This window comes from Vipera ursinii, assembly GCF_947247035.1.
Source record: "Vipera ursinii genome assembly, chromosome: 4".
NCBI lineage: Eukaryota > Metazoa > Chordata > Lepidosauria > Squamata > Viperidae > Vipera > Vipera ursinii.
Window position 1 is genome coordinate 38,746,231 of NC_139514.1, and position 19,870 is coordinate 38,766,100.

General features: G+C 36.0%; 1 protein-coding gene across 3 annotated transcripts in view; it reads left to right on the top strand.

Moving 5' to 3' along the window:
• The first annotated feature begins 339 nt into the window (after positions 1 to 339).
• The window catches only part of CD247 (CD247 molecule), a 28,628-nt gene continuing 9,097 nt past the window's right edge, over positions 340 to 19,870 (top strand). For all 3 annotated transcript variants that reach the window (XM_083361543.1, XM_083361544.1, XM_083361545.1), the window contains exon 1: positions 340 to 438. In XM_083361543.1, coding sequence (XP_083217669.1) covers positions 381 to 438 — 58 coding nt within the window. In that variant the 5' untranslated portion in view covers positions 340 to 380. The remainder of the gene's footprint in view (positions 439 to 19,870) is intronic.

The window sequence follows — 19,870 nt, forward strand, 5'->3', positions numbered from 1 at the left end:
GTGACAGATAGATACCATGGGTGAAGTTAAGGCAGACATTTTGCACTGAAATTTGGACATTGCGTAAAACACCATTTCACTGGCGTTCAATATGCTGCAAACTTTAACAATCACTGATCATTCCATATACTGTACATGAGTTTGTAGCCATTTTTAATTGAGTTTTTTGATGGTAGAGCAAAAGACTGTGTGTTTCAACCTTACTGCCAGCAGGTGGTTTCTGAAAGATCACAGTGGCTTTGCACTTCCTGTGAAGGCAGTCAGAAGAACAAAGCTTTTTCTCTTCTCTTGTTTTTTCCTTGTCCTGGTATCTGTTCAACTGTGGTCTTCAGCCTTCTTCTTTACCCCCAACTGGCCTACAACCTTGGGGGGGGGGGGAAATGAAGCTGAAAGGAATACTTATCAATGCCATCCTTCATGCTTTGCTCCCAATTACAGGTAAGACAGGCTTTTCATATTCTAGGAAACTATTTTAAAAAATTTTCTTGCCCGAAATGGAGGACAGTAGCAAGCTTCTCTTGCATGCCATATTCTCCTTGTACCAGGAAGGAAATCTCTGTGTAAGCTTGTAGTTAAAAATCAGCTATGCATTTTGTTCAAATTCCATCACCTTGGATCAGGGCTTTTCATAAGACAATGCTTTATAACCTGATGAAGAGAATTGTTGGGCTGGCAGAAGGATTAAAAAACACATTTTAATGTCCTGTGGTTTTGGCCTGGGACCCATGTGAGCCTGCTTCCATTTGCAAACAATTGTTGAACTAAAAGGGTATCTTTTGGCATTGCTGTCTACCTACTAATAGTGTATTGTTCCAGCAGAATTTACTAGCAGTGTCTACTATTCATGAGGGATACACTACCCATAGTCTCTCAATGGGAATTGTCACTGTCATGTTTTATATTTAATCAGGGAAATGCCACGTTGTGAATTATGTGGCCTTACCGCTAATTAAAAGACGCATCTCTCACTTCTTAGAAATCAGTTGATTAGGGTGTTGTTCTTTCAGGCGTACAATGTATTAATCAATGTAGCACTTGGAGGTTTACAAAAAAAACCCAGAACATAGTTATATTATGGATGAATAAAAAGATTGAACAAGTAATATTTTGCAAGTTTAGACTAAATATTATACACACTTATCAGTACAGAACATGGAGGGAATAACTTTGGAAAAATAATAAATCTCATTTTTAAACACTATGTATTTCTGTGATGCAACATTTCAAACCCTTGGCATTTCTGTGGTTGAAATCCAATGACACATCTTGAATAATCCCAGTGGACATGATAGATTCTATGAATATGCCTGCAAATTTTTAAAGCTTGTTAAACTATGCAAATGATCATAGATGCATTAATTCGTTTTAAAAATAAATCAGAAACTTTTATTTAATTTGCATTTCCAGACCATTAAATTTTAGCTATTCATCTTTTTTTATGAGAGAGCTGGATAATATTTAAAACAAACACAAGATAAATATTATCCCTTTACTTTCATGTTCAACATTATACAGAAGATGCATACAAACATCTTACGTTCTGTTTTAGTGTGCTCTGTCCTGAAAGCAAATAAAACAAAATGCAGCTTTGAACCTTCTGGATCCCATCACATGGAAACATTTCATGAGAACATGCAAACTTTTTATCTATACTAAGAAAGATGATTCCAATTGTATGTGTGGATGTTTGAATGGTACCATTGCAACAGTTTCAACCATGCAAGCTAGTTTTCTAGGCAGGCTTCTACTGTAGTGTTCATTTTACAGGACATTACAGTAAGTAAAACACAAATGCACATTCTCTCTTGCTCATGATTTTCTGAATTGAAATATAAATACACCCACTTAATCCAAGGCTCATATCAGTTCAAAATTGAAGAAGAAATATAGCAGCAAGAATAAATGAGATATATTTCCATCAATACATTATGCCTCTCTATCTATGTGTTGTAATAATGTGGGTATTATTGCTCTGCAATTAAAAAGTCAGCTTTTGAAATTCTAGTTTTCTAAGACTAAATGTTATTAGTCCTGCTTACTAAAATTATTGAGTAAAATTATATCCACAAGTCTTGAAAAAGATTGCGTCTTAAAGGGTTGGCTTTTGATACATCTACCTAATGCAGTTTTGCTCACAATCAGCAGATAGGTTTTCAATTACTTTGGCCCTCTAAACATCAAATCAATATCATATGCCAGCCTTTTGAAAAGAAAATATAGAATGTTTGACTTCAAAGTTGTGTTCTATTGAAACACACCTTCAATCTACAATGATATAGCTGCAGAGAGAAGAATATAATTAGATCAATATATAGTGTTGTTTGGTAAACTTTAAATCAGATGGTGGCTTTCAGCTTTGGCAAATCTCCTTGTCATTGCTAACCAACTATCAAGCAAAAGTGCTATGTATTAAATATATCACTTATTAAAATTGATCTTAATATATAATAATTGACTATTAAATTGCTAAAAAAAATTTCATGGAAGTAGTTCCTGATCATAAGAAAAAATAAGATTTGTAAACAATACAGGGTTGACATAGCTGTTTGTATAAATGTTGTATGCTCTTTGACCATGTATTTCGCTAATGTGTGAACACGTTAATATTCCTTAGTTTTAAAAAAACCTTATCATTGCAAGGAAATGAAGTATTTTTCAGCATAAAGTCATATTCATTGTGTTAATCCACAAACAATCTTTTAGGCATATTAGATGCGTGCATAATTGATTACTTTTATTTCAGCAAGAGACTAGAGTCTTTCGTAGGGAAGCTGTACTAAGACAGGGTCTTCTAAATGAAAATAAAATATTGATGATCTTGCAAGTGGTGTACACATAATTCATAGGACTAGCCGTACTAGTAGAGCAAAAGAGCTATTTCAAATACGTAGCTGATTTTGGATACCATAAAAAAACAGAAAATTATTGGTTACATTATTATTATTGTATTTTTTATTGGCAAGGAAGATGCATAACTTTTATGTGATTTTGCTTTTTGAAACGCCAAAATAATTTGACATTTTTTAGAAACTTTGATAATGTGTGTGTGTGTGAAAAAGAGGGAGGGAGGGAGGGAGAGAGAAAGAGAGAGAGAGAGAGATTCAGATACTGATGATGAGGATAACTTTATTGTCACTTTGAATGTACACCAATCGGCATACATCAAAATGAAATTTCGTTGCATACAGCTCTCAAAGGGTCACCACCTCCGATATATACTCCTTGTTCGTGGCCCGCTCAAATTTCACATTGTCCATTTTAGTCTCTAGGGAGTGAATGATGGCACACAGGACAGATGGAAATGGGGCTCCATGTGGATTAGCCCTCAAGTTAGCTTGTATTCTGACAACCTCGCCTTCTTTCCTTTTTCTGATCCTGACTCTTCCACCTTTTCCTTAAAGAGGCCTTGCTTCTTTTCGCCCCTGGAGCACGCTGCTGCTGCCGCCACCAACTCCTCCAAAAGCCTCTCTCTCTTCCTCTGGGCCTGCCAACAGCCTCATCCAGTTCCTTTGCTCCATAAGCTCCAGGTCCTCTCCTCCTCTGCCTCCTCTGGAAACAGCCCTGATTTGCAATACAATCCATCACTAGGCCAGCAGTCAGATCTTGCTGATCTTACACACACGGAGAGAGATTATTATTCAAAAGGTTTGGGATTAATTAGTAATTCATTATACAAGACTATCTATCTGAGCATGCCTGTTCTATGTGCCAAGTCTCCTTCTCTTTTCTGCATTGTATTGTCATTTGTGCAGATTAGGATTAACACTTTTTGTGCTGCCCTCTGCTACCAGGATCTTTGTATGACTCAATTGCAATAGAGGAAGAGAGGGACCTTTGTATTGCCATCCTGGCTTTAATTTTAGTAGCTCTCTTAACCCCCCTGCAGATTTTCTACTTTATATACAGTATATGATTGCCTGTTTATCAACAGTGTACTATTTAAACTTTTATTTAGAGAATAAAAGTAGAGAAAATACTGAAAGGTGTTTTGATTATTTGAATTAATTTTAAACAATTCAGGTGATTCCTACCTAATATTTATTGCAAAAGTAAACTCCCATAACCTCTTTTGCACATGACCATTTGAAAGTGGCTACTTTTGTAAATTATAGATTTAAATTTGCTACAACTGATCCATGCCACAGAAGAAGCTAAATTAAGTTTAGGTACAGTATATGTTGGAAAACTCAACTTTATTTTTCTTTGAGAAAAGTGATCTTTCAGTTGTGTTTCTTCTCTAGATCTAAAAATGAATGCTGGGGGAAAAAAGATCCTTTATAACAACACAAAACTAAGCCCTATTAAACTTAATAGGGATTGCAGTTTAGTGTACATTTCATATACACAATTATTTCACGGTCATTTCTGAATCCATTAGCGCCTCAGACAAAATTGAGAAACAATGGGCTTCATTAAATTTATCTATGGATTCTTCTCTATTCAGATATATACTTAGAAATGAAACATTCTTTGTATTTTGTTGACTTTAATCAGTCCTGAAAATTAGTCAATTAAAAATAATTGTCTTAAATCCCAAGGATTATAAAATATACAAACTACAATTTCTCTTTGAACATTCATTGTATTACCTAAATTTCTACTGCATTTAAAACCGTCTCTGTACTTAAAATAACAGAATACATGCCATGAGGAAATACATGCCAAGAGGAAAATTAAATGCCCAACAGTTATGAATTATATAGATTTCTTAAAAGCTAAAGTGAACCAAGAAAGTAATATCTTTAATGTTTTAAGCCTCGGTTTCTCTAACCCTCTTTCCATATAAGATTAAGATTGATTTTAGTTTTCTGTATTTAAAAACATTTTTGACAAGTTTCTTAATAGAGATTGTTTGGATTTATACACATGCCTATTTACTGCAGCTTTTGAAATGGGAATTTATTTGAATTTAGCAACAGCATTTGTATGTTTGTGAATGTACAGCCTTCTCCAACCTAAGACCCTTTAGTTGTGTTTGGATTACAGCTTGCAGAATTTAAGTCTTAGCTGGCGTAGTGTGATTATTATTAGCTCTGCATTCTTGAATGCTTGTCCAGTTATTACTTTGATGATTTACATCCCAGAGCAGCAGAGCTTATTGTGTGGAAGGGCACCATGAATTTTACATTAGGCTGAATCATGTTGACCAACACTTTCTATGTTATAGGATGGATTTGGCTTGAAGAAACAACCAAACAGTAGTTAAGTACAATCAATTAGGAGGAATAAGTCTCCTTAAAAGGTGACTGCAGTTTATTATTGTAATATAGAAATAATTATTTTTAAATAACACAAATATGAGTAAATAATTGTGCTGATCTTTTTAAGACTTTTGACATTTTAAAACATTAGAGAATTCTGATTGTTTTTCCAAAACCAATTAAAATTAGATATTATATTGGGTATTAGTATTATCTTAAAAGATTTTTTATTCAGAATTCTTCTCTTCTCTTTGTGACGTTCCCGAGAATAGTACTACTTTACATTAAGTTGAACTCAAGGTCCAATCATTTTGATATAAGAAACTTCTCACCTCCTCCAAGTGTTTAAGAAAAGGCTACAATGTTCAGTAGAGTTTATTTGTAATGATTGTAAAAACATCCAGTTTTAAAAGGTAAATGGTTATTTCAGATAATGTACACAGATACTGTAAAATTCTTATGGCATGTTATCTTACTACAGATAATCTTCATTTATGACAACCTCGGAGATCATTTGCAATCACAGTGGTGATGAAAAAGTAACTTTACAACCAATGCCTCGATTTATTACCTTTGCAGATCTCTCTTTCTCTCAGTCCCATGTTTGCCATTGTGTGTCAGTTAGCATACATTGTCCTGGCCCATTTTTCTCTCCCCACACCAAACAGAGAAATTGCCTAAACCAGCAAGCTCTTCCTGAGCAGCTATTCCCCCTAAAAAGTGCTAAATGCAAATTATCAAGTCCAGCTGTCTATAGCAGATGATTACAGCTGCTGCTGTCAGCTGCTGCCTGAAATTGACAAGACTCTAAAAAGATTCACACTAAAGTTTTTCTTTTGCCTTTTAAGCAGCTGGTGGGTCATAGTCAGCAGTGTCCTAGGCAAAACAGCAAACTTCAATCTTAATCTTTTTAGGGAATCAGCTTTACTGAAAACTCATTCTTATTTTAAGTAAACTTATTATTTCAAATTTTATGAACTTGGTTTTTGTGAAATAAGTTAGATTTATTTAATTCAGCCTAAATACAGTTTCTTGGGTTATATTTCATATAGGTTTCTCTAGAAGTAACTCCTTTTAGACCTTTTTCTTAAGAGACACTGGATGCTAGACTGATAGACATACGGTAGTTCAAATGTTGTATTAAGTACCTGGATACATGATTAATTTAGGCTTATCATGTTGTATAACATCATGGTTTTAGTATGATCTATGAACTATCAAGATTCTCTTTTTCTTGAGGGTTAAAATGGGCAGGAATAGAATTATGATATCTGTAATTAATGTTATGACATTTGTAATAAATGAAAATTAAATCTGGCCTTTATTTTTCCTATTACATTTTAATCTTAAAACCAGTGACTAATAGCATAATTATACTCTGGTCAGCTGAAAAGGGGACAGCAGTAATCTCTAGTTCTAATTTTGTTATTGAACTATAATTCCCAACCACCTCTTCCATTCTGAGGGCTCTAGGCTCTTCAGCACTGGGATAAAACATATGACCTTTATAACTGAGGAATCAGTGCTATTTATGCATTAATGGGTTGCATTCATAGATCTTTAAAAATGATGAGTTTCTAAAGTGCTTTATATTTTTCATGTATAGCAAAACCACAGCTTTGATAGATGAGATCCCTTGATCAGATCGGTCTATTACAAGAGATTAAAGAAGAAGATGATAGCTATATGTAACATTTCTGGCAACATTAATTATAATATGCATTTTAGAGAAAAACTGTTTAATATTTTCAATTTATTTTTGCTTTCTTTTAAAATGAAGCTAAATTCCTTACATCTAATCAATATTTGATTCAAATCCTTCCAAAATAAAATATACCAAATATACCACTTAATGGATATGCTCACGAATATGGAATTTTCAGTCTCATTGTTATTGACCAACAACAAATGATGTAGAAACTTGACAGAGAAATGTGCAATTTAGCTTTAGATGTTGTCTAAAGTAATAACATTTCATGCAAGAGGTTATAAAAGTCGAAAGGTGAATGAAATAACCTACCTGAATAAAGTACACTTTATTTTTTTCTTTTTGCAAAAAACTTTAATATAAGATTGTAAAGCATGGATATCTAAACTCTGGTTTGCTTGGGCTAGATTGAGTGAAGAGAAGTTGTCTTGGATTGCATATAAAATATATAATATAGTTGATGTATATGAATAACAAATTTCTTTTTTTTAAACTATTTTTATTATAATCTTGCGAGGGCCGCACTACTAACTGTCCAGGACCTCATGTAGCCTGTGGGCCACGGGTTGGACACGCCTGGTCTAAAGCATTTCTTACAGGAGAGAAACATTCCTCTAAGGCCAATTTGAATTTAATTAGTGGAGTTCCTTAGAAAGGTTACAAGTCTAATATTTTAAGGGCCCAATTTATTACAGTAAGAAACCATTAAAATATATTGAATATTGTAGTAATAATTGTAGCAATAACAATTTCTCACACAATAAGGATTGTGTGCAAAATGAACGATAGAATGATAGATTTCTGGCAAGCTGTTTCCTGCTTTCTTCAAGCATTTAATCAGAATTGCATGAAAGAGACATTTATAGGATTAACTGTTCTCAGTATACATAATTTTGCTGAAAATATATGTAATGGCAAAAGGTTGAAGCATACTAAAATGAAACCAGGAACTACACCATGGTTGCAATATTTGCTGTTAAATTTCATTATAAATGCAGCAGAATTGGGACATTGCAGATGGAATATATTTTTGAGCAGCTTCTGGAACAAATTTGACATTCACACAGAAGAATTAAAATATGATTACGGTACATAATTATTCATGTATCAGTGTCCATAAGTGGTGTTTATTATATTTTTAATTCACACAGCATTTTCCCCAAGCAGATTCCCAAGTTATTTAAGCAATAAAAATTGAAAAAATGTAAATATAAAATAGTAAAATACATAGAAGGAAATACATCAACATTCTGCATGTTTTGAAAATGATGCAGAAGAAATCATTTGGAACTCACAGGAGTACAAGTACAGCAGCTTTTTAAAGCAGCCTCGTCTCTTTTTATGCTTACTTATGAGCAAACCTCACTGTAACTACTCAGAAATAAGTTGACAATGGGGGCTTATTCTTGGGTAAGTACTATGAATAGAAATTCACAATTTTGTATATTTTGTGGAATTGGTTTCCACATGTCACCTATTTGTTGGTACAGTTCAATTTTTTGCAGTGATTGTAATATGTACACTAAGCAGTCAGGAAAAAAATACCCAGAGTCACGTGCTCTTTTCACAATAATGTTAATTTTTCCCCCTCCATCCTTTGCTTCACTCTTTGTTTACTGAGACTTCTGTATCGGTGTCTCTGGCTACTTTCCTCAAGAGTCAGTGGAAAATATTTCTGCCCATAAACTCTACAGTATTACAGAAAATGAATGACAAACAGTATTGTCATTTCAACTGAAGCCACCCACACTTACCTAGTTAATCTGGGATTAGCCTCTTTATTATTTCATACCAGTTTGGTCCACTCAGCGGGTTGTTTTCTTGGTTTCATTTAATGATTGAGTTAGAATAGAGGTGGGGTAGAAAATACCTATTAACTGAAGTGACTGCTGGAAATCTATTGAAAAAGAGCAAAAATAATGGGAATTCTGCTCAGTAAACCAGGGAGCTCTGTTAAGTGAAGATTTTATTTAGACAAGTTAACATTTGTAATGATTACCTGTATCCATCTCATCCTGTACCTGTGTTACCTCTTTTACTGTTCTGCATTTATCCTTTTGCTTCAATTCCCATGAGGAGGTAGACACCAACACCAAGTCTTTTTTATTAATTTTGAAATGTGATGTTGTACATTAAAATATCAAGGTCTGCAAAGAAAATATAATTAGTCAAAGCCTGGTTCTATAGAAGTATGCTGAATAGATATTGTGTAGCTCTGTTCCAGCATAATAGTAAAATTTACATTTTCTTGCTTGGTACTATAATTATGAACTTTTAGTAGGATAATAGGGTAATAGGTTCAATTGTGTCTGTTTCTTGGAGATTGCCTGGATAGGTTCTGGCAGTTTCATTGGCAAGATTTTTTAGAAGTGGTTTGCCACTGCCTCCTATCTAGGACTCAGAGAAAGTGACTGGCTCAAGGTCACCCATCTACTTTGTACTTAAGACAGGATTAGAATTCACAGTCTTCCGGTTTCTAGCCTGAGATGCCTTAACCATTACACCAAGATGGGCCTCAGTGTTTGTTTAATATAATAGAATCATTAAATATTAACTTTTACAGTATTTTTGCTAGTTAAGCTCCCCATCTGTTAAAGGTATAATTCTCACCTGTCCGATCCTTTTAATAGCTATAATTCATTTCTAAGTACTGTTTAAGAAGTATTGTGCTAATAAAAATCTGCAGTGAAATTCTAACGCAACCACATCTTCTGGTTTAATAGAATAGAATACTTTATTTGGCCAAGTGTGATTAGACACATAAGGAATCCAGTACAAAAGCTCTCAGTGTACATGCAAAGGAACAGAGTAATAATAATCATAATATCGATACCAATAAGAGTGGGTAGTAGAGAAGATGAGAAGGATAATAATAATAGTACAGCCATACAACATGGGTGAATATACTTTGGCATAAGACAGAACTGTGAGGAATAGGTGTTCAGCAGAATGACAGCATGAGGGGAAAAAACTGTGCCTGTGCTTAGTTGTTCTGGCATGTAATGCCCTATCACAGCGTCCCAAAGGGAGGAGACGAAACAGTTTGTGTCCAGGATGTGAGGGGTCTGTAATTTTCTCAGCCTCCTTCTGACCCACTCAATATACAGGCTGCTTGCTATTGTTTTTTCTGCAGTCTTAACCAGTGCTTTTTTTTGTAAAAGAAAAAAGTGCCGGAACTCACACATGTCATACAACCCGCCTTGCCTACCCTACAAGGTTCCATCCAAAAAAGGTGCCGGAACTCCGTTCTGAGCGTTCTATGAGAAAAAAAGCCCTGGCTCTTAACTATCAATTGGAATCTGTACCTGTCTTGTTTACTTGCTGTGCCAAACCAGATTCTTACAGAAATACATATGACAGACTCAACAATTCCTCTGTAATTATTCTGTTTAAGGTGAGAAGATAATGCATAGCTGCAGGGAGAATAGATTACTACATCCTACCTGATGCCACAATATAAAACAGAAAAGGTGTTACACTAGGCTGCCAATATCAAAATCATCACTGATTTCCATGTCATGGTAGTCTACAATATGCTGAAGCCATTATTTCATGCTCAAACTTCTCTATATGCTTGGGAAAGTGAGATGAGGGATTGTTGTATTATATTCTGACTTGATTGGTCATTTGTAATTCTATATAATTACCACTCATAGAATGCATTAGGAGCATTTCAAAATAGTCTACATTAATTATAACTCCTTTAATTAATGTATGATTTGAGGGTGCTGTAATTGTTTTCCAGATTCTATATTTAGCTGCTAAGTTCAACAGCTATTTGACTTCTATCATATGCAGACCTTCTTATATCTTGGTTTCCATGTGCTCTTTCAAAGGGTAATAAGAATGTACTATTGTCAGAGAATTTCTTGATTTTGTTGATTTGATCGATTTGACAACACCTTTGTCTTGATTTGCCCGTGTTGATGTCAAGTCTGTCTTTTCCATATGCTGATCTCTTTATCTGCAGATTTTGCTCTCTGATCTTGCTTGCACCTGCAGCTCCAGATTGTTCCTCCAATTCTTTTTTGATACATACATCTCTGGTCCATGTAATATAAATGCAACACCATCTGTGCAAAACCTAAAATAATCAGTCATTGGAACCATTTTCTACCATTTCTAAGAGGAATCCTGGCTGTCTTTTGAAAAGGTTGAATAAGTTTTTTATATCACATACCTTGATGTATTTTGGCAAAACAAAAACTACCTTTCGCACGACAAATCTAATGGTGGCTATTAATTTACAGAGTTGAATTAATGAAATACCTAATATTATTTATTGGGGTTGTACATAATACAGAGAATAGCTGCAAAGGATCAGAGTCGGAATACATTTACTAAACAAAGCTTTTTTCTCTGCTAGATGGAAATCAATTGTTCCAGTTCAGTAATGCTTTTTCTATAGGTGCCTTATGTGTAATGAAATTCATTTTAAGTTGGGGCTCTCTCTTTCTCTGTTATTATTTATTGATTGTTGATTGTATGCTACCTTCTGAGTCCTGCTAACTGAAAATGCTTAATTTAGGGAACCCAAAGCAAATCCATTTTGTCATCGGTCCCTGCAGCCATGTTGTTATTTTTAGAGCCAATTGAATTTCATTTTTTAAGATGTCTGGCTATGGTTCAGCATTCAAATTTTCATAGATACCATTGATTTGGAAATCTTTTTATATCATTCTTCCATATATTTGTGCCATTTCTTTTTTATTGCTTTTTCTCCAATAGGTTCATTATTTAATAAACTATATATATATATATATATATATATATATATATATATATATATATATATATATATATATATATATATATACACATACATATAATTATTATTTATGATTCTAATAATTTATTATAATTATATAACTCAAGATAGCAAACATATGCAATATTCCTGCCTCCTAAGTTTTCTTACAAGAACAGTCCTATGAGGTAGCTAAACTGAGAGAGAATGACTGGCCCAAAGTCACCCAACTGGTTTTCATGTCTAAAAGGTAAAGGTTCCCCCGCACATGCATGCTAGTCGTTTCCGACTCTAGGGGCCGGTGTTCATCTCCGTTTCAAAGCCGAAGAGCCAGTGCTTGTCCGAGGACGTCTCCGTGGTCATGTGGCCGGCATGACTAGATGCCAAAGGCACACGGAACGCTGTTACCTTCCCACTGCAGTGGTCCCTATTTTTCTACTTGCATTTTTACGTGCTTTCGAACTGCTAGGTTGGCAGAAGCTGGGATGAGTAACAGGCGCTCACTCTGCTACGCAGCACTCGGGATTCGACCCGCCAAACTGCCGACCTTCAGATCGACAAGCTCAGCGTCCTAACCCACTGAGCCACCGCATCCCTTTTTTTCATGTCTAAGAGATGCTAAGAACTCAGTTTCCTGATTTCTAGCCCAGCAATTTATCCACTGTATCAAATTGGCTCTGGATTACCATGTAAGTCTGGTCCTCCAGTGTCATGTATGGCCCATTGACGCCAGAATGTCAGTCCCGAAGCTTGACATTTCTCCTCTGACAATATCAGGTTTGCTTTGATTCAGGTACCAGTAATATACAACTTCACATCCTGAGCTTCGTTTTTGCCTCTGACCACATCAGCAGTTAGACATTCTTTCAGTTTTAATCCAGCCACATTATAACCACTAGCACATCTCATACTTGCCCCTTGCTCTTCTCCAGAAGCTTGTTGAACGCTGCTCATTTTGCAGTATGATGTTGTCATTGTGAATGTCCACTTGGTTTTAATTACAGAATATTGGGGTAGATTATAATTTATTTGTGTAATGGATCATATTTAGTATGATCCCTCATCTATGGCTGGCCCTTCTGGCCGTGTACCCTCCCGATAGTGTAGCTCTTAGGGGTATCGGGATATGCAAATCCCCCTTCATTACTACAAAGTAATAATCCACAATGGGCTCCTCCAGAGTTATAAAGCAGATTTGATACATATTGATATACTGGGTGGATGATATGGAATAAAGGGAAAGTACTGTTTCAACTTTGGTACAGCCTTAAGATCGTCCCATGCCTGGGAAAGGGACAAAACAAAGACAGTACCACAGGGATATGGCACAAAAAATATATTGCCAGGCATGTTTGTGCTGGGGTTAGGCTCAAATGCAAAAGACAACTGCTTAGGTTTCTATAGAGTGGATTCTCACATTGCACTAAACTCTGGGTACCGAGCATGATATATAATTCATATGTGCCCATGGACACCTCTCTTGGCCCTTTCCAGGTTTTATGACTCACCTGGTGTGTTTTTTTTAATTCTTTTTTTACATTTATTTTTTTTACAGTAGAAAACTAACAAGTTTCAACTTAAAGTGGTAGGAATCTATAACCCAATTCTTAGAAAGTTTCCCCTTTTATTCATAAAAAATACAGGGAACCATAGATGTAGAGAGAACTTGGGAGTTTAGAGGAGGTGAGGATCCACACCTACTTGCTTTCTGATACATGCTTACACGCTGACAACCACGACTGAGTCCAAAATTTCTGTTACTAACTGAAAGAGTTAAGTGAATTTTGCCCCATTTTACAACCTTTCTTGCCGCAGTTGTTAAGTGAATCTGGTTCGCCATTGACTGCTTGTCAGAAGGTTGCAAAGGGTGATCACATGACTGCCACTGTCCCAAATATGAGTCAGCTGCCAAGTGTTTGAATTTTGATCACATGCTACAATGGTCATAAGTGTGAAAAATGGTCATAAGTTCCTTTTTTCAGTGCTGTTGTAACTTTGAACTGTCACTAAATGAATTGTTGTAAGTGGAGGACTACCTGTACTTTGTAACTGGAAACATTTATTAGGGGCGGTACTCAGAGTAAGTACTGTAACTGTGGTTCAGATTTTGAAGTGTGGATGATCTCCAAGATGTAGGAGACCTCCGCAATAAGCCACAGTTTATTTTAATTATAGTTTCTTGAAAACAGTGTAATAGCTGAATTCATGCAAATGCACTAAGGCATAAACAAGATTCGTGAGAGATCAAAGACAGAATATTTATTTGATTCCATACCTTTCCTTCTTACTAATGCTAATTATTTGTTCCTTTGCTGAGAGTCTTCAATAAGATAATGTAGGGTAGCACAAATACATTTTGGGAATATATTTTAACAAATTAATTAGGATTAGGGTTAGGGTCAGGTTAAAGTCAAATGTATTGATCCATCTGATCATTTCAAATTCTAAATCATATTTTGAATTGGTTGTCCCTCACAGAAATCAAGGTTTTGATTTAAAACCACAATTACTGGGTTCATATAATGGTTAAGCCAAAACTCAACATATTATGGCTTGATGCAGTTTGTAATTATATCTTTGTGTGTGTGTGTGTGTGTGTGTGTGTGTGTGTGTGTGTGTGTGTGTGTGTATCCTATTCTTCTTGATAAGAGCCCTCTAGTTGTTCACCATTCACCATTCTGGCATTGGTATATGTCCGTATTTTCAGTGAAATGCATTTTCTCCTTATCAAAAAAAGAAAACAAGTAAGCCTTTTAAAAAGGGATAAAAAGGAAGATAACATGAAAAGAAAAAAGGAAATAGATGTTGGCTGGGGAATCAATTAAGCTGCAAAAGCTAGATTGTCTGGAAAGGCAGGCTGAATACAATGAAAAAATTTAAAAAAATGTAAAGAAGGGTCCATTAATAAATATGAAGAACAGCAGAGTTTAAAGGGAAGAATTATTGGAAGAATAGCATCATAAGGTATCTCTATATTGTTTTTTTCCTGCTGGATATAATCCTTTAGGAACAAAAGTGTGAATGGAGATAGTATTAGGCAGAGTTTTAATTATGCCATTAAGGCAGTCAGAACTATTTTTTTCTGCCATAGGCAGGGCTTTTTTTGTCATAGAACGCTCAGAACGGAGTTCCAGCACCTTTTTGGGATGGAGCCTTGTAGGGTAGGCAGGCGGGTTGTATGACATGTGTGAGTTCTGGCACCTTTTTCTTTTACAAAAAAAGCACTGGCCATAGGAAAACAAAAAAAACGAAGTGCTGCTTTCCTGGGAATTGTTGCTAAAGGTCTGAAGAGCTCCATGCTCTTCAGAGTTACAAGTGCCCTGCAGTGACAAAACAGAGTTTTCAGTTATTGATATCTGAAGTAACTGGAAAATTCAGTTTCTTTAGATAAATAGCTCAAGACAGCAATAATATCTCTGGTGCACATGAAGCCACCAAATAATACATATCTGTTCATTGATAAGTACAATATAGCAGTTCGGTGGAATCTATTCCTAAGTAACTGGGTAGAATTTTGGCCTCACTGTCTGTGTTCTTCTGTTTTTACCATCCTGAGTTTGTTTCTAATCTTTTCCCTATTTTTTTAAATTTTGCTAAAGATATGGGTTCTAGAGTGCTGTATCACTTTACTTTTTCGATACAGCATGCCTTAATGGCTCATTCAGCTTCTTTCCCACTATGCAGCACTTCAATAAGTTTAGCTGTGAAAGTCACATTGGGCATAACTTGAGGAAGTGGCTTTCATACTAGTGAAATCCATCAGCCAATGGGTGGTGGTGGGAAAAACCTAGTGAGGATCTTGTATGAGGAAATCTTTCAGGTTGTCTTAAGCATAGGTCTCTCATAAGAGCAACTCAACATTGGTGTGACGTAGCTCTACTTTGCTCTACAGGTTTCATGTGTCTTCCTGCTGTGGTTGAAGGGGTGGGGTTGGTTTTTGCATCAGGAAAAGAAGTAAAGCATTGGCTTTTGCTTGCTTTTTCAACTCTAGATGCTTATAAACAAATATGAAACGATGGTCTTTAGCAACAGAATGATCAGTTCTTATAGGTCTAGGCCAGGGGTAGGCAACCTCGGCTCTTTTATGACTCATGGACTTCAACTCCCAGAATTCCTGAGTCAGCTATGCTGACTCAGGAATTCTGGGAGTTGAAGTCCATGAGTCATAAAAGAGCCGAGGTTGCCTACCCCTGGTCTAAGCCTTTTGTTTTCATTGGTGAAGTTTCACATAATATTGCTCCATGTCCCTAAGAAGTGATGCAACTGTGGATTAATGGAAATGTAAAAAAAAGTAAATTGTACAATAGATGACCTCATACAGTAGACATGGCTTTGTGTTGTTTTCTTGGCAACAGTAGGAAGTTCTAGGATGCAGTTTCTATTTCTCAGCTTCTATTTCTCTGGTGCTTCCTAGAGACATCCCATTCAAGCACTAATAAGGGCCAACCCATTGATCTTCTTGACCTTCAGCTAGGTCTATTACCTCTCATAGAAACACAGTGGGTTTAATAGGAAATACTCTGACATAATAACTCAGTGAAGGTACATATACCTACAAAGAAGACCTGAAAGTTCATATAGTTTACTGGTAGAATATTGTCAGTATATATTTTTTTAAAATCCATGGAAACTTTGAACATGGACAAGGAACTTAGGTTTACCCCCAAACAAGAACCATTGATTCAGGGTTTATGAGTGAGAATGCCACTTTCACATTTCCCTGAATGGAAATAAACCTCAGTAAGATTAAGGGTTCTCATAATTATTAGTTTGGCTATCTGATCCATATCCGGCTTGGTTGGCTAAGGCCTTCTGCAGGTGATGTGTGATTGGGTTTTAGTGGTGGTGAATTCTTCAGACCAGCAACGTAGAGCAGTAATAGAGACCTTGGAAAAGATGTTCAGATACTGTAATTTGTAGGTATAACCTACAAAGATCAGAATAATACAAGCAATGGTGTTTTCTGTAATACACTATAGTTTGCTTGCTTGATTCGCTTACTATGAACACAACTATTGTGGGTTATGTACGAGAGCAGTTCAGAAATAAACCTCCATTCGGTTATCAATGACAGACACTTGCAGATACAGAACTTGTATTATACACATTAGAAAACTACAACATTACATTACTTTTTGACATAATTGCCATTCAAATTGAGGCACTTGTCATAACATCTTACAAGGTTTGAAATTCTTTAGTAGTAGTCGCTTGGTGCCAAATCTGGGCTATAGGGGTGGGTGGGTGGGTGATCAAAAACATCCCAACAGAGCTGCTTAAAAAATTCTTGGCTGCGTCTAGCAGTGTGCGGGCAAGCATTATCGTGAACCAACACCACAGCAGAAGTGGTGCCATAGAAAATCCCACCAAATGTGAAGATGCCAAAGGAGTACTGCTGGTGAAGTTCATGGAACATGGTTTGACCATCAATTCTGAAGTCTACTGTGAAATGTTATGAAAACTCAGACGAGCCATCCATAACAAGCATCAGGGCATGCTGATTTTTGCTGTTCCAAGAATTTGGGATATAAGCCAAATTGTTTGTTCATTATGTTTTAGCATTAATTTGGGTCACCCTTCCCAAACCAGGGCCACCTCCAAATGTGGACTTCAGTTCTCAGCGATAGTCATGGCTGTTGAAGAATTCTGGGAACTGAATTCCATTTGGCAAGTGGTTCGAGGGAGTACTTTGTTGTTCTCTGATTCTTTTTGTGTGTGGGGAGGGGGACTAGCCTTTACTAACTTTAGCATACGTGGAATTTCTCAGTAATGTGCGACCATGTTAAGTCTGGAACTGACATGCATTTGGAGAGAATCTATTAGGAAAGGCTGTTCCAGATCATGAATAAACATGTATTTGGTTGCTACTGGACATCTTTGCAAACCTAGATGACACATATATGGGGATAATCCTTCTTCCAGCTTTGCATGCTTGCTGGATGCTCAATATTTGCTATGAAGATTTCAGTAAATTGTAAGAGTACTTCTCTGCTAGGAGGAAAGTGAACCTACCTTTCTTCAGCATCTGTTTTACTTTTTCCTGGAATTCAGTCTTAATTATTAACATTATTACTGTTCCAAAACTTTGCCTCTTTCTTAATCCAAGAACTACATTGGTCTTATACACAATCTTCATACAGAAACTTAGCAAAGGAAACCTTGCAGGAAGGAGCCCCAGCTGTCAGGCTTGAAAGGAGAGGTATGAAAACATTTCTGAGTAACCACACTGCATACCACAATCAATTAAGGGAACTCTATGCTGATGTCAAACTGAGCTCCATTTTAACTCTAGCACATAAAGTTTCCTTCAAGGCGATGTTTCATTCAATTTAATGACCCTCACGAAAACAAAAGAGGAATGCGGTTCACCTCAATGGATCAGTTAGTACTTTGATGCCAGATTTGTATTCATCTAAGAGAGTGGAAAATATCTATTAGTTGATTAAATACAGATTTAAAGATGTGTTTCCCTTCAATTGTTTCTTCTGAAAGTGTGTTTGTGGCATCTTTTTAAGCAAGGTAATGCAGCATTGATTTTATAGCATCCTATGGCATCATTAAATCATCACTGTACCAAAAATATTAGCAATGAGGAGAGGCTTTATATTACACCAACATAGCAGTATGATAATGGATGGTTCTAGGAGGCAGCTGTGAGAATCCTGCCTAAATGAATCTCTCAACTCAGAAAACCACAAGGCAGGTGGCTTGCTCAGTAGAAATGGAACAGAGGAAACAGTTTTATCCTGATAAAAGTTTTATCCTTTTTTTCATCTAGTTTAGCATTCTCTATACCAGGGATGTGTAATTTGCACTTATGGGGCTGCATAGGACACTGCTCTCACCCCAAAGCCTTGGATACAGCCTCTAAAGATCCTCCAAAACATTCCATTTGATTATATTTTAACATGACAAGATGGAAAAACTATTAAACATATATGAAAATGATGGCACCAATTGCATGGTTTTTAATTTAAATTTCCATTCAATTAGATAAAATTTAGTTTTTGTCTAAGTCCCACCTATCTTATTTTTGGAGTAAGAACATTTCATATTATTGGTAGGCCAAATATGACTGTCAGTTTGGGAAAAAAAGTATACCATGATCTATACCAGAGGCCCCAACCTTTTGGGCACCAGGGACCAGTTCTGTGGAGAAAGACTTTTCCGCGGACCAGAGGGGGCGGAGTTTCATGTGCTGCCTGCATCCAGCAGATGGAGCTTTGCTTGTTTGTGTGGCCCGGTTGCTGGTATGCCATGGCTCAATGCTGGACCGGGGGTTGGGGACCCCTGATCTACACTGATTCCAGAGGACAATATATTTCAAAGCATTTTGACAGTGACAAATATTATCAGTGCAAAAAAAATCAAGTGAGAAAATTTTTGACTAATTAATATAGCTGAAAGTTAAGCTTAGTGCTTTCATTGCCTATTTAACTGAGTAATGCCAAGGTAAATAACTAAAACTAAGGTTACAGCTTCCAAAGAATATCAAAGAGGGGGATGGTTGGGCATTGGAGAATTGAGTCCTATTCTTCTAAAAGAAATGAGTGAAAAATGGATTCTCAGAACTCTATAAACAACATAGAGTTTGTGACTCAGCATGCACACAGAGATATTCTACCACTGTGGTTTACAAACCATGGCTATGGCTTCATATTTTATGTGACCAGAATCAAGTGGGGTTTATGTATGTAACCATACTTGCATGATCTGTGAAGATAGCCACTGACTATGTTAAGAATATCCAATATAGCTATTTTCTTTTTCTCTTGTGTTGAATAGCTGTTGCTGTGGTATCAATAGAAGAGAAAGTTGGTCTTTGTCATGCTTATTCTTCAATGCAGTTGATATAAAAATTTCTAATTACATTGAATCTAGAACAAAGAACTGCCCAGACCTTTGGAAGGATAATTTCATATGTTACAACAAATAAGTATTTTTGATAACATTTCAGCTACTTTTAAGCATATGCTTATTTATTTGGTGTATTTAACCCCTTTCTCCCCAGCAATCTCCAGGTGGCATATGTGCAGATCTATTTTTATTCCTATAATTACAGCCTTGTGAAGTAAGTTGGGCTGAGAATCATGGTCCAAAGTCAACCAGTGACCTTTGTGAACAAGTGGAGGCATAAACTTGGGTTTTCTCTGTCTAAATCCAATATTTTAATCACGCCACAAGTTGAAGAATACTGCAGCATAGTGAAATATC